The following is an 18,755-nucleotide window of genomic DNA, read 5'->3' as shown; positions in this document are numbered from 1 at the left end:
GTCCGTAAAAAGTTCTCATCGTTAAAGAGTTAAGAATGTGTTGATGTATTCACAGTTCAGGATCAAGTGATGGTCTGTTAAGAGCGCACCATAGTAATGACCTAGATATTGTCAGTGTAGTGACTTAATCTGAGAGACGTCTTAACGTAATTATAATCGAAATAATTATTTGACTAGTTCAGTTTGACTAGTAATTTAGTTCATACGACAACACACACACTTACGATTAAAACCAAGAGACTGCTTAAAGTAATTATAATAAAAATAATGATTTGACCAAAATCCCATCACATTCTGACTAATCTGTGTTAAGCCGAGAAACGGTATAGTTAATGCGAAACAGATGGTAAATTAGTCAAATTATTATTTCGATTATAATTACGTTAAGCAGTCTCTAGGCTTAAGTCATAAATGGGTCTAGGAGGGCATTACTATGGTGGGCTCTCAACAGATCATCAGTTGATACTGAACTGTAAGGCATATGGGGCATATAAGTCGCTTAAGACTAATGCACATCGGAAGGCACAATCACTATTAGGCTTTAATTATGCACACCCTCAATCTTACTCCCGGAAGGCTAACCCTAGGGACAATGCACATTGTGTACCCAATCAGTCTTCGAGGATTCATAATAACGGCTGAGACTTTAGTCGTGGAATCGAGTCGTCTTACGACTAGACACAATATATTGATCATAAGTAGTATACCGGTATACCAATCATTAAATTAAAATAACTTGAATACTGATACCTCAAATTAACTCATTTTGTTTTCATCTGTTCCGTAAAAAGGTGTTTCTGGTGATAACGTAACTATCCTTTAGATTTAATATTCTGGAAAAATAAATGAAATTTTGACAGATAATAATAGGCCATAATGAATATCACACACCACATGAAATTCTTACTGGATTTTTGAAAACGCGTTTTAGTTAAAATACAAAGTCTCTTAACCACCATCGTTCTCCCCTGTGTGAAACAAAGAATGAATCCCTGGAAAAGGAGACAGTGCTTTCCAGATGCTTCCAGATGTTTATACACTGTGAGAGAAATCCGAAAAAGTCAAAATAACATTTCGGAAATGTTAATTTTACCCTGCAGTGTAGATCCGAAAGCGGTGTAAATATTACCCTTTTTAGGTGTATTATGGATTAAAGTTAACCCTTATTTGTGTTGATTTTACCCTCAAAAGGTGTAAAATTAACATTTAAAAATGTTGATATATTTTTACACCCAAAAAGTGTTAAAGTTATGACGAAAAAAAGTTAATCGTAGCATCTTTTTTTCTCAGTGTATGTTGAACAGTAAATTATTAAATGTATCGCGATTCCTATATTCGTTCGTTTTGAATTTTTTGATATCACAATTTTTAGATAGATCATAATGAGCATCAATTTTATTATTATATACACTGAGAGAAATCCGAAAAAGTTAAAATAACATTCCGGAAATGTTAATTTTACCCTGCATTATTGATCCGAAATCGGTGTAAATATTACCCTTTTTAGGTGTATTATGGATTAAAGTTACCCTTTTTTCATGTTGATTTTACCCTCAAAAGGTGTACCGTCGTTGCGGGTGACTTTGCACTCGGGGGGTGACTTTGCACTCTGCTGTTCGTGAGACTTTGAACAATTCTAGCACTTATTGATAGTCTTCGCCGATCCGGTCTACCATGTCAAAGTATATAGGGATATGTTATGTACCAAGTAAGGTACAATGATCCTCAAAAGGATTCTTGTAGTTTCAGTAATAGTCAATGAAATACTTATATAGGTATTTTGTCAAAAAACGGCTCCGTGAAAAAGTTATCTGAAGGTACAATTCCAAAATCGTTTTCAGAGTAGTAAATTGTCCAAATCCAATCTAAATTTATCTGGCTAAAATAATCCACTTCGATTTTGTTGATTATTTTTATTAAAATATTTTTTTTCCCTATTATCTTCCTAAGAACGCATGATTTATGTTATAAAATTGCATATACTGATCTTTCTAAAGCTTTATTATAGAAGTATTTGGCTAAAAATTATCCAATTTTGTGGGAACTTAAGATAAAATGATCGAGATATACAAGATTGAGTGGTCGCCATTTTGATTTGACGTTTCTGTCCGCCATTTTGAATAACTGTCAAAACAAAAATCTCATCCGATTGAGCTGAAATTTTAGTATGTTGTAGCTGATGTCAAGGCCTTTTCAGAACATATATAAAATCCGACCTAGGTCAAGTGATTGTCTGGATATAGGGGCTCCAAGTTCAAAATTTTGACATTTTTGTGAATACAGAACTACAGGGAGCTTCTTTTATCGAAACCATCAGAAAAAAGACAGCGCTATCGTTAGGCGATGAGATCTAACAAACAAACAAATAGAAAAGTAATGTTTTTGTTTATAACAGCGCATTATTTGAGAATCTTACAAACTGTTTTCGCAAAGATGAAAAATAAAAAAATAATTAAATGTACTTTTCGTTTATTTTTTTTTTAATTATGTTAAAGTAAATAAATATATAAAATAAAAGTCTCAACTATTTTTAATGGTTACTGAGGCATTTCGTTTAGGTTTCAAATATTGAAGATTAAAAAATAAAGACCGCCAAAATATGAGTATTGCAAAATTTTAGACTTTGAGCCTCTGTATCTAGGTTAATACCTTGACGTAGACTGGAACATAGTTACGTTTTGAAAAGGCCTTGACATCAGCTACAACATACTAAAATTTCAACCCAATCGGACCAGTTTTAGGGTTTGACAGTTATTCAAAATGGCGGACAGAAACGTTAAATCAAGATGGCGACTACGTCATCTTGTAGATCTCGTGCATCTTACTCTTAGATGTGAAGATCTTCATTGTCGTTTATTATCAGAAATTGTTGATTTTTTAGTATTTATTAAAAAGTGCAAAGTCACCCGCACCTTATCCCAAGTGCAAGCCTTTTTTCTTGATTTTTTTTTAACATAGTAAAATTTTATAAAATTAATGTTAATGGCACAAAATCCATTCATTAACAACTGAATACAAATAATTTTACCCATTCACCCCCCTCCTTTCACTTTAACTGTCCACTTTTAGAGGGTAAAGTTGAAAAACAGCGAAAAAACGTGCAAAGTCACCCGCAACGACGGTAAAATTAACATTAAAAAATGTTGATATATTTTTACACCCGAAAAGTGTTAAAGTTATGACAAAAAAAGTTAATCGCATCCTCTTTTTTTCTCAGTGTATGATTCGTTATCATTTAGGCACTAAAAATTTACTAATTTCTTTAGTGAGACAGATTTTATGGAAACTTTCGGAACATTTAAAAAGTTACATTGCAATTTATATTATTAGAACGTACCCTCATCAAATAGGGTCTGAAATGAAACTCTAATTTATTTCTTAGCAGTCCCTTTTGAACCCACAGAACCGTTGTCACAAATATTGGTCATCTTTTGACCACCTATATTGATTTTAAGATATAAGAAATCCATTTTGAAATAGTGAAATTTATATAGAGAAGGCTTTTTGGGTCAAGTGTACGCTTATTCTGTATAACTATGTCCCTGGGGAAAAGGCTTGTGTTCTTGTAGGGAAACTTCTTGCAAAGTCCCCAAACACAAAGTGCTTCAAAACATCCCTTCTATCTTGGGCACACACCAGAGGAAAATAAATGGGAAAACATTTTAATGCTTGGGAGAATGGGATAAATCGATTGATGGGGAAAACAAAGCCCCCAATGGAAAATCCTTCCCAGTAGTGGTTCGATAGTTTTTGAATGGACGGTAAATTTATCCCTACAATTAATCTGAAATTAATCTAATCCTGCAGACTTGCACAAACTCACCGAGTTTTACTCTTTTGTGGTAAAATTAATTATTAATTGTCCATGTGCGGGCAAAATTCGATGCAAAAGTGAGATAATGTTGTTAAGTTTGTCCCGGAAGAGCTTCTCCATATATGGGTTTTTTTTTTGCCTCATATCAGTTTAACGTCCAATTTATTTAAATAATTAACATAACTGTGCTTTAGTGTTCTCATGATAATTTTGCTTCCTTTCTCATCTGGGAAATGCGTGAGAAAATTATGTGAGAATACTTTTTCAATGATACTTTTATCCTCCATATATGGTAGCAAGTGATAAAAATGCTAAATCCTTTTATAAGAGTGTAGCTAAAAGCTTTATTTAGGATGGGAAGCTTTTGTGTGGGAAATACCTCCTGAATATGTGATTAAAGTGTCCACATAAATTATTTTATTGGTGGCAATTTCTCTCTAGGATTTACATCTGACACTTCTATGAAATTTCCAGAAAAGGTTGCAAGCATCAGCAAAAAAAATAGAATAGAAGATGTCATGTAGAATTCGCATTCGCGAAAAAGCTAAAAAAAAAAAAAAGACCCACAGAAAATTCCATCTGTTTTAACATACGAAAACTTGTGTCGCTCTTAAGTAATTTGTTTAATAATTAATTAAATAATTATTTTAAGTTTATGCTGGGGCAGTGGATGATTTGATGTTATACATCAGAGGGTGAGAGTCCGGGAATCTCGTACACAAGGGTTGAGCATCATCATTCCCATTCAGTTACTCTGTAGATTAATCTCTTTTATTATGCAAACTTCATCCGGTTATCACATGAAAAATTACTCTCGTTTCCTTCTCTCTTTCTCACACGATGTCAGTCAAGCCCTACCGAAAACTTTTTGTCCACCCCCGTTCTCACATTCCACACTCTCTCTCTGTGAAAATCTTCATCGTTCCAATGAAACAAATATAAAGATATAGAATGTGTCTTCATTGTGCCATTTTAGAAGGGTTTTCCAGGCGGGGTGGTCATGAAGAAAAGTCGCAGCTATTGTAATTACGGAAGGATGTTTACTGTTCTCAGGTTGGACTGTCTAAAAGGTTTTTAAAGAGCATGAGCAATTATTTAGATTTGTTTACATAATAACAAGGGTATTTTTCAGTAAAATAAAATGGTCAATGATTTACGAGATTAAGATGTCACCTTTTTGAAATTAATAAAGGCATTTTTCGAAAGCTAAACGTAATAGATTGTCTTATCGTAAATTTTGAATAATCATGATTTATTCAAACAAATTTAAAGCATTAAAGAGATGGCAAAGTGTCCCAGATTTGCAGAGTGCTTGAACTTACGAGAAAGAGCTTTCCGTGTATTATCTTTGGCATGGTGTTTGGGTGCATATCGGTTTACTACTGATTAAATTGATTTATAAATTATTAAAACCATTCCGAAATGAAGAATTGCTTAAGAAAAGCACATTTCAGAATATTTTAGTATAAGTAACAAACATACGGACAAAAAGAAAAGTATATTCAAGAAAGATATACTCGTATCATCCACGGGTACTTTACCAATTAATTACCGATTAAGTCCGATGCAGCCGCGTTGGAAATTTCAAAATCTTTTTCAAGTTTTTTACTTGATCTTCAAGATCAATGTAAAAAACTTTCAGTCAAATAAAAATAATATAAATTAAAGAAAGAAAAACCAATTACGAGTAATTTAAGGATTCACTAGCAATGTATCCGTATTGGAGATTTCAAGACCTATCGAAAAAATCTATATATATGCAAGTCGGTTGAAATATACCCTCAAAAAATTATTATTAAAATTAGTATTATTAAAAAAAGTGGTTCGTAAGTGCGAGCAACTTTTTCCTCAACTTTACTCTATAAAAAAAAACCATAGTTAAAATGAAGGGAGGGGGCAGTTGGATGAAATTATTTTTGTTCAGTTGCTTATGAATTGTTTTAATGACAATAGGATTTATTTTATAAAATTTTACTATAGTAATAAAAATCCAAAAAAGGGCTTGCATTTGGAATAAGGTGCGGGTGACTTTTTTCTCCTTAGGGCAGAATCACATTCGCAGTAAATTGCTCACCGTATTTCGTTAATTTACGCATTTTCATTGCAATTGTTACGCAAATTCTCAATTTGCAGTTTAGAAATTAGTTCTCAAATTAGAAAATACGATAAACGGTAAGCAAAAAACTTTAGAGTTTTTTTGCTACAGTTTTTCGTAGGCAATTACCTAAACATTATTAAATTGTAAAAGATATTCCGATACGATTAACAATAATGAGGAAACTGTACTCAAATTGTAAAATGTCTCGGTATTATAGGAACAGAACTAATATAGATTTCTTGAATGACCTTTTAAAGGGCTTTAGTAACCAGGAGCACAAGAATTAAATTGTTCGCAATATCTGATATTTACTATAATATTCATTTGAAAAAAATGTCTCCAATTAAAATAAAGATAAAAACAATTGAGCAGTATAAAAATCAAATTTGAATAGTGATAATCCGGTACACCTTTATTTCAGGATAATTTCATGAATTCAAAATTTACAATTCTTTCATTCTCAAACGTTTTTCATGTTTCTATCCGAGTCTTTCGCACTCAGAATTGAATTGAACTCAATTGAATTTGTTGTGATATACAAAAAGTAAAGTAAACTGTGAAAGAGTACAATAAACATATTTAAAACCGTATTTTGTTAATTTACGCATTTTCATTGCAATTCTTACGCAAATTTTCCATTACCGTATTACCTTATCTCATACTCGATCGGTGGCACTGGGTGAAAATAATATAAGTCAATTGAAGAAATGAAACGAAAACGGTGAGCAAAAAAAACTGTACGATTAATTTTTCTTAACAGTTTTTTTCTCACCGTTTATCGTATTTTTGTTTTATTTCTTAAATTTTTTTATATTATTTTTATTAAGTGCCAGCGATTATGAAATAAGGTAATACGGTAATGGAAAATTTGCGTAATAATTTCAATGAAAATGCATAAATTAACGAAATACGGTGAGCATTTTATTGTCAATGTGATTCTGCTCTAAAACATTACATTTTGTCAGCAAAAAATTAAATTTAGCCAGTGTAATACCTATATAATTTTGGTTAGTAAAAAACCTAAATATTTTCAAAAAATACTTTTTTTATTTATATAATTAACATTTAAGATTATTGCAGATAAAATGATTTTTTTTAACATTATCTTTGTAAACATTTTTAAGAAAATTGCCCTGCTTTTGATGTTGAAAAATTAAATACTAACTAAACTTAATTAAACTAGGGAAGGTTTTTATCTGAAAATGATTCTCATTTAAATATTTTTGTATATATATGAGTTTTAGAATTTAATAGTAAATCCATTATCAAATTATTTCATAAAATTTTCCTTAATTTGAATACAATTTAAAATCTAAAAAATTATACATTTCTTCTAACTCAAACAAAGTTAGGGAAATAGAAGTGTGAATTATTAACTCATAATGATCGTGAATTCTCAACAATCTATATCAATTGATTATTTATTGATGACCCTCACTGAAATATTTAGTTTGTGGGATTATTTTTCAAGACACAATCATTTTTGCATTATTCATCCCATTCCATCCTATTTCTATAGTAAGAAAAAAAAAACAACACACACCCCTAAAATATTCACTGGGTCGAGAATGAAAAATGAGGCATCATTGAGTTAATGTTGAGGGCCTATGAAAGAAGAAATGGGACTTTGTCTCTGTCAGCGCGATAAAATTGCCAAATCGCACATTAAACCATGATTGTCGTGATGGAGTCGCCCAGTGGTTTATCTTTGACGAAATTCAATGAAGTGCCTAAAAAAAATCTAGGCTAAAACGGAAATTAGTTGAGAAAACATTGGGTGTTTCCTTTTTCGAAGGACATAACCATTATAGCTCTTTGAAAGCAATCTGTATGGAAACAATGACGTGCTTAGGAATTTCCAAAAAAATGGGAGAAATATTACAATGGATATATTTCGTAAAACAAGATATACATTATATTAAACATTAGATTGGCAAAACAAACCCAAGGTTTTTATTCATCGGAAAGAATGTCTTGAAAAATCCTATTCACTTACAATTTTCACTCTTGTCATGTCCCTTGAGCCCAAGAAAAATATATTTTCAATGTTCTACTCCATTTTTCAACATCACTCAGGAATTTCACAGGAAAGAGAATTTAGCTATAGGGAGGTAAAATCAAGGTGAAATTGTCTAACTCAATCTTATCACTGATATTAATGATTTTCCCTTGATATTTTGCAAACCCATCTCAGGTCCTAAATTCACCCTGGCATCCCTCGACAATATTCCCTATCCATCGTACTTCAAGCTTATGGCCTGCCGGCAACCTTTCCACTTTCATTAATTAAAGTGTTTGAAACTCTATTTCGCAACTCAGGGGAAAAAAATCACCTGCGCTTCCAAATGAGTTTACCAGAGAGGAAAAATTATGTTTAAGCCATTCAATCCACAACAACTCTGTATTTTTTTGCAACCCGGTAAATTAATAGAGGAAAGTAATGTGAAATCAATATGTAATAATTAAATTTGTAATTAATATTTCACAATAATTTCACAGTTTTAAAAGAGCTGCAAACAAGCCAATTTGCCAACACAAAAGCCAATCTGTTTGGATAAATAATAGAGTTCAAAGAGTAGTCTTTCGTTTTTAAATTGCATTAAACCACAAATGCCACATATAAATTATATCATATATTAAAGCAATTTTATTATTATCACCTTAAAGAGAAGAGGAGGTATTTTAGCAGAAAAATTCTATAAAATAAAATTTAAATTACAGTAAAGTTCATCAAATGTATACAGTTGGGGGGTAGGGTAAAGGCTCATAATTTTGTCCAGTTTCTTATTTTGGACACTTTGAGGATAAAATTGGACACTAAAAATAAATTGATTAAAATGATGATCAAATGATGATGTCATCCAGGAAGGGCCCCAAGCCCTCAAACAATGGCCAAAAATTAATGAAAATAGGGAAAAATAAATTTTTCCGACATTTTTCATTCTAATATCCGGATAGTAAAATTTACGATCCGGCTAGTAAAATCTAATATCCGGGATATTAGAATTTACCATCCGGCTATTAAAATTTACTATCCATGCAATAGATTCTACAATTTTTGACAGTTCAATTTAATATCGCGTTTGTTGGTTGACTTTTTTACTATCCGGCCATTAGAATTTTGTATGGAGGATGGTAAATTTTACCATCCACATTTTTCTCGGTGATATTTGATGAATAATGAATTCTATCTAAATATTTGTTCTTTTTGGAAGATTTTAACACTAAATACGTTAAATTTTGAATATGATTTGAGTTAATATTGCTTTGTTGAAAATTCAGTGTGAGCAATTGCTTACGAGAAATATGACAGAACTTCGTGTTTACTTCAGTCTTATTTAGCTATGGTGAAGTACTAACAATGTTTCTTCGCTCTTTTTGAGTGATATTATTGAATATTCATTAAACATTGTGTTGACTCACGTTAGTGGTGATTTGTACATTTGACCTGAAGTGAGATTTGCCTTGTGAATTAGATTTTTCGTGTGAAAAATGGGAAATTTTTTAAGACATTTACCATTGAGGTGATACTCCTTATTTTGGACAGGTGTTTTTCTCACGAAATTTCGTGAAGTTTTAGCTTTTGTGATGACTATTTTGTACAAATGCCTGGAAAAACAAAGGAGCATAATATCTACGAACGGGATGTAGTGAGAAAAACCTTAAAAGGCTCCCGGAAAGGCCAGGGAATGAGCGAATCCGCACGTACTTGGAGTACCGAAGTCAACTCACTTTAATGAATGATATGGAAAGTTTCCGGGCTTCTTGTGACATTCTACGTTTCCCTTACATGAACAGGAAGAGAACTTGGTAAGATTGGTTCATGAAATAAAGAACAATAGGCATCCTATTGAGGCGGATTAGCTGTTCAAATTTACAGACAAGTTGTCCAAATTAATAAACAAGTTGTCCAAAATTCGAGTCAAATTCACCTCTACATATCAATTTATTTTCAAATGTATTAAAACTAATTTTAGTAAGAAGAACTAGAATAAGCCCTTGCCAAGTTTCTAAACAATCCTTCTGAAAAGAGAGTAACAATAAAAGGCAATGAATATTGAAAATATCGCACTTCAAACTTGGAACATCGATGCTTAGAGGCAGACTGGACCAAATTATGAGCCTTTACCCTATAGATGACATTTCTCACTCCTCAAATTTAAACAATATTTTCAAAAACGTAACGGAATTCATGTGAAATGCAGTTTCCCAAATTTAAGAAAGATAATTTTAAGGTATATATCAATGTAATTTATTGTTAAAGAAATTGAATTTGTTGAAGAAGTTATTATAATACGATAATTTTGAAGAAACACCAGAGAAAAATAGTTCTAATTCAGACCCCACGCAAAACTTTCTTCTCATAACCTCAAATTTTACATTTTGAACTCAACCGTCGTCGTTCAAATTTGAGTAACTCGACTGTATTTTGGATTTTTAATGATTTCGTTATGGTTATGTTACCTATTATTTTTTTTAACTAAATTAGCATTAATCTCACGAAAATGGGTATTAGGGGAATGGGCCATGGAGTTTGAGATGACGGAAGTTTCACACTACTTGACTGTTTTCAAATATATTTTATTCATAGAATGTATATATTTTCACTGTTAGTCACATACCTTCCGTTTCCTGTAAAAGGCCATTAAGTGAAATTCATTAAAGAACAAAAAAAAGTGATATAGAAAACTTTCATCACCCAAAGCTTGAAAGCCTCCCTTTACTATAGAGCTTTTACACTCTATCTCTTATTATGTTAATTCACAGTGTACATTAAAATGATTCAATTTCAAATTGATACCATTTGAAATTGGTATTGTTTATTAATGTTAAGTCTTGGACTACCCAATACTTGTGTATTACCGATTTAGGATTATAGGTCTTTCCAAAATTCTTTATAGAGTATAGGCATTCTCAATGTCACAACGATATTTCAATAGAGAAACTGAATTTTATTGAAGGGTGTGAAAATCGCTAGAGATAAGGTGAGATATTGCTGAGCAAAAGGATATTTCTCCTTAGTTGGGGTCCATCATATGAATTTGTGTGTGATATGAATTTGTAAGAAGGGCCACCGCACGACAAAATGTTCGAGATCAATAGATTTCTGCAGAGGGCGACAAAAAGGCCGAATATCCTCTACATGGCACCCTCGAAAAACCTTTAGGAAAATCCTCTGTTATGACTCTGATATCAATTCACTTGGCGCATTTATGAATTTGAATTTGTTACTAAATTTCTCTAGCTTATCTCTCCACACTTTTTCTCGCAATATCTTCCTTTCGACCTTTTTTTTCCAAAAAAAAAAAATATGGTTAGGGGCGCAAAATTTATATGGTAAATTTCTCTGATTCAGTATTAGTGTATAGGAGGGAAATCAATTTTTCGCCCGGAAATTGCTAAAATTGATTAAACTGGGAGATTAATTTGGATTTTAATTTGATTTTCTCTCTCTTTCTCTTCTTCCAGATTGAAGATGCAATGCTGATGTTCGACAAACAGACTAATAGACATAGAGGTGAGTGCTGCAATTTCCATTAGAATCCCTTGTCTTAAAGCACTTCACAGAAGGAATCATATCGCAATTTGTCGCTCAAAGCTTCTTATGTTACAAGCTTTTGTATAGTTGATGTTTAACAATCTTGCAATAGAAATTTTACCGCTCAATTCTAATGAGCATGAATGATCAAAACCATGAATTACAGGCGTGAAATGAAAATCGATAAATCTTTTCAGTGTTGTCTCTTGTTATTTTTTTTTCCTATACCCCTAAATTTCTATGTCAGTGAAACAAAGCTCGGCTAGAAAGCTTTTCATTATGTGGTTTTCCTGGACGAAAAATATGTATGCCCTCCTTTTTTTCTCGTTATTTCGTCTAAGCTCCGCACTCTCTCTGACTCGCTCTTTTCCATCATCAACCAATTATTTGGGGCAGAAACGTGGTGCTTTTCACAACAATCACTGAAGGGTCAATGGAGGGAAAAAGGCGGCAAAAAACAGCGAGAACGTAGAGAGAAAGATGAGGGCGAAAAAGTCCCCAACCTCCCATTCCACTTAGGGGTTTTCTTTGGCGAGGAGCATGGCGAAAAATACAATAATTTAGCCCACTAAATGTAGCAACAAATCATTAGGCACAGGGAAAAATTACATCTGAAATATTTACAGGGGCAATTTTTTCCCTTTTGTGTATTCGAAAAGCTCACAAAATGTCTTCTGCCCTTTCGACCCCGAGAAAAGCTCCGGTACACACTCATAAGCTTTCTTTTGGGGATGCCATAGAGGAGTGAGAATTGGTGATTGATGATCCCCCACGCATACACACTCTGATAATTATTATTGCGTGTGCTGGATAAGAAATTTTATACACAACACAAACAAAGGAGGAGAAAGAGAGTGAGAGTAGAAGAGATAATCGACTGGGAGATTTCTATTTTCCCCCACAGAAAACACCAAAGTTGGAGATTTAATTCCCGCAATCACACTTCTTATTACATTTTTATCCGTTCGTGCAATTTGGTATGAGTGCGGGAATAGAGAGGAAGGACGAAAATTAATTACTCCGCCAGATAGACAATTTTCTAACTCTAATCTACACCCCTCAGATAAACTTTTGAACCCTTGACAGCTGTCAAAAGGATCCCTCCGACAAACTTTATTTACGTTCCGCACTTAACCTCAAAATTTTATTCAACATCTGTAATTAATTTAGCAAAAAGAAGCTAGAATTATTAATGCTTTTTCATATTGATGGATCTCTTTCCTTCAATTTTGAAAATTCTATACCTCATAGTATTTTGTATCTGTTAGAAGACTATGGATACTGCCAGATATATAGGGTATCATGCATGATTTTAACAAATTATAAAATGTTTGGGATATTTATAATGAGGAATGTGACTTACTCTTCAAATAATCTTACTTAAGAGAAACTAAATAGGTTTAAAACAATATAGGGTAAGTGCGCCAAATTCCGGCCAGCTTGCAATTTCGGCCACATTTTTTGTTCCTCGAATTTCCATTAACTTTTTGGAATATTGGAAGAATTCCCGAAGGGCAAGGAAAACTATGAGAATGAAGGTGGCCGAAATAGGGCACCAAAGCTATGTCTATATTTTTATTCATTTTAAAATGTATTAAGAATGATTTTAGCGTAAATAAAGACGGTAAACTCTTTACAAGGTTCCAAGCAACACTCTTACGAAAGAAAGAATAAAAAAATCAATTTGTATTAAAAATATTACATTTGAAACTTGAGACTTTGATGCTTGCATGCAACTATGCCGAAATTTAGCACACTTACCATAAAAAATAGTTTAAAAAATCATTGATACTTTTGGTAATAAGTCCTAAAAAATATCAGCTTTCTGAACTTCTCACCTCTCTCTCCATAATCTTTCTCTTATCAAATAGTAAGAGAAAACTTGTGCAAATTTTATTTATTTTTATTTTAGTAGACATGAGAAATTTTCAAGCAGTACATTTTCATGAGAAAGTTTCCTCTCTACAACACTGTAGGGGACTAGTTTTCTCCAACTCGTAGAGAAATGTGCGTTTCCAATCATTTTCTAAAAGTTGATTTTGTGAAAGTTCTCAAAAATGCTGAGGCAAATATTGGCGAAGTTAATAGGGTAATTTTTGTCATATTAATTGTCTTTATTATGGGCTCCGATGTAAGAACGAAATATCCATTTGACATATTTTGATAGCGTACTTAATCCTCTGCAATTGCTTCGTAGACCATTTTTAAATATTTTAACGATGCATGTGCTTCTCAAGTTGTAGGCAAGAAGAGCCTCTTTGCTGACTCCAACAAGACAGTAAGCGAAAAACCTAAATAAACTTATCACATGGTACAGTTAGTGCTGGTAACTTTGTCCCCTGCTGGTGACTTTGACACCCTCCTGTTCGTAAGCTTTTCTTTAATAAATTCTAATACTTAAGAGCAGTTCTCACCGATCAAACATGGTATATTGGATCGGTAAAGACGGTAAAGACAATCCTTAAGTTCTAGAAGTAGGGGAGACTGGAGCAAAAAGTCACAAAACGAATATTTTATTTTTTTTACAAGCTACCCTAGTGCCCCAGAAATTTCTAATTAGTGCAGTTTTATAGGAAATTTACTGCTCTATAACTTTGTGAAAGTTATTTTCCTCTATTTTGTAAGGAAATACATTTATATCGAGCTGTTTTCTAAAAGGTAATTTTGTGACCATTTTCAAAAATGCTGGGGCAAATAGTACCGGGTATGGGATATTATCACATTTTGATTTGCTTTATTACGGGATTTCATAAATTAAAAAAAATAGCTAGGTGACATATTTTCATAGGAAATTTATTCCTCTACACCTTTTTAAAACACAGTTTTCACTATCTGAACGAGAAAAGCGCTTTTCAAGCTATTAAAGAAAACACACAAGACACTGCTAATCGTTTGACAAATGCACACAAAAAGCGTCGAGATGCGGAAATGACGTTTCTTCTCGCCGTGAGACATCAGAAATTGCTTCGGTCTTTGCTACTTTTTGCTCCCTACCTTTTGTTACTTTTTACCCCAAGTGGTCATTTTTAATTAAAGGATTTCTGGAGAAAAGAATCTTTGTAAAATTCTTAAATGGATAGTGGTTTCGTATTCAAAGAATCCAAATTATTTAGTGCATTCATTTTGAAGAATAAGTGGGTAAATTGTTGTAAGGAAAACATTTCAAAAATAGGGCTAAAAATTTCAATATTTTTTATTTTCTGAATTCCTTGATCGAATTCTAAGAAACCTACAACTTTGAAGAAGGTCTATGGAAAAAAATTTAAGCCGCTATCTCTTTTATCTTGGAAGATATTGAATTTTCAAATTTTCAATTTGTGACTTTTTGCCCCAGTCTCCCTTAAAGAAAAGATTACGAACAGGAGGGTGTCAAAGACACCCGTACTTACGATAGCTGAAATTATTACCAGGTGACTTTGGGATGTTTGCAACTTGGGGTTAGAAAATAAGTTTTCGGTTTTAATTTGTTTTATAAAGATTTAAAAGGCAGCTATAAAACTATAAAAATAGGAATTCTCCCAGAACCCTTAGCAGTCTTTCTAGTCTGCATCTTCAGCTTCTGATTATCTTGGGTAATCTTGCTACGATACTCCTCTCCGAGGAGTAGATTTCTTTACAACAATAAGTGCGATTTTATGGCCTCTATCTCTATACACTAGAGAAATTTATGTCCATATTCAAGCAAATTGTCTAAGCTTATTGTAAAGCGTGTCCACGACAAAATTGTTCCAAATGATTTGATAGTTTTATGACAGATGTCACTAGCTCCGCATTTTCGTTCGAAAGTCTCATTAAATTCTGTTCATTTTTCACTGAGATACGAAATAATAATGGAAAAGAAAGGGAACTGACCGTGTACATCTAAAAAAATCCTGGAATCAATTACGGGGACATTGGAAAACTCACAAGTACCTTACGTCAGACCGCCCGGAGTGTGATTCTTCGATTCCTCGACAGTAAAACTACTGCCTAGAAACCTTGATGTGGAAAAAATCGGGGTATTGAAGATCGAGATTTAGAGAAAAGGGTGATCATGGACTACACGAACAATCTTTTGACATCTGTGAGGGATATGGCTAAAAAATTTAACTGTCTAAAAAGCTGTCTTGTGCACAAAATAAAACAGAGGAATGGACTGTCGACTTTTAAGGCCCAAGCAGCCCCTCATCGCACGGATGCACAAAGTCAGTCAGTTAAAACACGAACTCGAAGGCTGCACAATAAGATGATGTTTGGCTTTAGTGGGTGCATCTTGATGGATTATGAAACAAACGTAAAAGGAGACTTCAAACAATTACCAGGACAGCAATATTACACCACAAATTCTCGCACAGGATGTAAGAAAAAGTACAGGTACAAAAATTGTGAAGTTTCCAAAAAAATACATTGTTTGTATAGCGATCTGCTCATGTGGACGTGAGAGCAAGGCGTTCTTCATGAACTCGTCAATTTACATCATGGCGTGCCTTCAAAAGCGCCTGTTGCCTCTGTACAGATGCCATGGCATACCCCCGATCTTCTGGCCAGATTTGGCGTCTTGCCATTACTCAAAAGAAATCAGAGAATGGTACGAGGAGAACGACGTTCGTCATGTACCCAAGGAGATGAATCCGCCAAACACCCCAAATCTCCGTCCAGTTGAAACATATTGGACTATTATCAAATACGATCTAAAGAAGAAGGCTAAACGCGTCGAGAACACCGAGGACTTCAAGAAAAAATGGAATGAAAAAACTAAGAACCGCGGTGATGATCTTGTACAGACCTTGATGGGAGGACTCAAGAAGAAGATTCGAGATTTCGTCAATCAAATACTTGAATAAAAAAAACTAATATAAGGTAAAGTGCCCTCGAGTCGACCGGTTTCTCAACTCGACCGGTGGTGAATATTTGAATGTTTTAATGGTGAATTTCTATAAAATTGTCACTGATTCGTATTTATTTATGGAATAATTAGCCTATTAATGTTAGATCATACTCCAAATATTAGTGCAAATATAAAAAAAAATAATAAATAATTCTACCGGTCGAATTGAGGAACCGGTCGACTTGAGGGCACTTTACCTTATCTAATAAATCTACAATGAATTAAAGTTTCAAATAATATTTTTCTTTTTTTAATATTATGTAGACTTCATTTTTAAAGTTTTTTTTTTGGGTACAAACTTAACGTGGACACGCTTTAGAAACTGTCAAATATGGAGATAATTTTCTGTACTGTGTAGAGCCATTAGGGAGAACCAGTGCCACACTGAGGACACTTATTATGTCAATTTGAATACCAACTAACCTAAAAAAAATCCATAACTATCACCTTTGCTCAAAACCGCATATCTCTAATGTCCTAGACACCACTTACGACTTAAGTCGAGCCAGTCGAGCGACGACTTAGTCAAAAACTGATGGAAATCTGAATTAAATCTGATGGAACCAACTGAAAGGTTGGTTTGGCATTCTTACTGTTAGGTAACTGTCCTCAGTCTTTAGTGATTGAATACTAGTCGCCGTGGACGGTTCACACTCGTGAAGTGAAAAATGGGTGGCACCTTCAGTTCTCCAATTCTTCTTTAGATCATAAAAAGCTTTATTTAGGTGAGCTCCATCAAGGCTTCTACAAAAGCTACAAAAGCTTCTCTTAGATTTTCTTAAATAAATTAGGATTATACTTAAAAATATTATCTATAAAATAAAGCTCACTGATTGTAGTTCTAAATCCAATTTCAATAAATAAATCACTAAAGAGGTTATCTTATTTGTTGTTGCTTGTTTTTGAAACTTCATCAAACAGAAAACCGAGAAAACCTAGAGGTTGGATTACCAAGAAAATCTCCCCCAAATATCTCGAGTGAAAACCACCCTGGAAAATAATTGTTGATTTTTTTTTCTTCGTTAATCTACCTTCCAAACCACCCCTAGAATTATCCAATCATGGAGACCCCAAATTGTTATCCACCAATCCCTCCGCAAATGATGTAAATTAATACAGTGCAAGGGTAATTTACAGAGTTGAAGGAGTTTCGGATGGAGGAAGTGACGAAGGAAAGACGAATATTTCGGTGTTGATAAACAAATAATTAAATTGTGAATTGGAATTATGTGGGAGTTTTCTCCTATCAGTTTATTCCACTGCACAGATTCGTTCGTGGTATTAAATGACTGTGGGAGAAAGCATCACGATGTTTTAGGTGATGGGGATGATGGGAAGAGGGGGTGGAGATGAAGAGGATTGGTAGGTGGATTTTGCGCCAAAGGAGAAAGATTATTAATACACCACTCGCCTATAATAAAGTAAAATTTGTATATAATTTTAATGGGATTAGGGTTTTCCACCCTTCTCAAATATTTTCCACACACAGACAACAACTTTCATGTGTGATTTCACAAATAAATGGCACTTTGGAGGCAAAACTAACGCGTTTTCCCCACGAAACATTCGAATTTAAATTAAATTGCTTGGAGATGGGTGGAATGGGAGGAGAGGAAAGTTTTTGGGGATGCAAATCCACTTCCATTTAAATCCCCAACAGTATCATTGTGATTAACTATGAATACTACCGCTTGTACTTTCACAGTATTCAAATTTTTGGCATCATTCGCCAGCCAGAACAATGTGAATTTTAGTGTTTTTTCTTGGCACCTCTGCCATATCTACATTTTTGGTTTTTGAATTACTTTGAAGGGTTATTGGTTTTTGATGGTTACGGTTTAATGAGCATTTTGTAACAATGTCATATTTTTGTAGTTCATTGCTTGAATTAAAAAAAAAAAAAAACATTATTGTATAAACCCTAGATTTTTCAATATATTATACACTCTCGCCCAATTTCTTTTCTTTTGAACTCAGTCGTAATCGTATCGGGATATATAATATTTATTACAATCTAATCATGCTGCAAAATCTTGCTGGAAGACGGAATGCCGTGTTGGAAGAATGTGCTAAATCCATTGTAAACCACCCCAGGAGCACCTTTCCCACGGTATGGATGCTTCTTCCGTGCCCCCGGAATTTTTGTGCAGAGGCGGTGCATTATGTTACGTTTTATCACAGTGAAAATGTCTTTTCCTGACATTCAGTTTCTTGCACCGGGCGGGATTCGAACTTTCAACTATGAAAGTCGAGTCAGAGATGTCATCCGTCCAAGACCCAATGGTCTTGCCTATTGCGCCACTGAGATCGCTACTCAGTCGTAAAATATGCTCAGAAGTAAATATACTCAAATTTAGTATGTTTGTTCTTAGTTGTATTGTGTCTATTCGTGGAATTTACAATAATAATGAGGGAATGTAAATTTTATATGAGTGCA

General features: G+C 33.4%; 2 protein-coding genes across 11 annotated transcripts in view; one reads left to right on the top strand and one right to left on the bottom strand.

Moving 5' to 3' along the window:
• Nucleotides 1–18,755, bottom strand: part of LOC129801797 (protein rogdi) — a 163,976-nt gene that overhangs the window by 12,461 nt on the left and 132,760 nt on the right. The window lies entirely within an intron of this gene.
• The window catches only part of LOC129801790 (RNA-binding protein Musashi homolog Rbp6), a 179,569-nt gene that overhangs the window by 100,005 nt on the left and 60,809 nt on the right, over nt 1–18,755 (top strand). For all 10 annotated transcript variants that reach the window (XM_055847117.1, XM_055847116.1, XM_055847118.1 and 7 more), the window contains one exon: nt 11,382–11,430. In XM_055847117.1, the coding sequence (XP_055703092.1) occupies nt 11,382–11,430 (49 nt within the window). The remainder of the gene's footprint in view (nt 1–11,381; nt 11,431–18,755) is intronic.

This window comes from Phlebotomus papatasi, chromosome 2, assembly GCF_024763615.1.
Source record: "Phlebotomus papatasi isolate M1 chromosome 2, Ppap_2.1, whole genome shotgun sequence".
Classification (NCBI taxonomy): domain Eukaryota; kingdom Metazoa; phylum Arthropoda; class Insecta; order Diptera; family Psychodidae; genus Phlebotomus; species Phlebotomus papatasi.
Note: the sequence above shows the minus strand (reverse complement) of the source record. Positions and strands in the feature narration are given on the sequence as shown.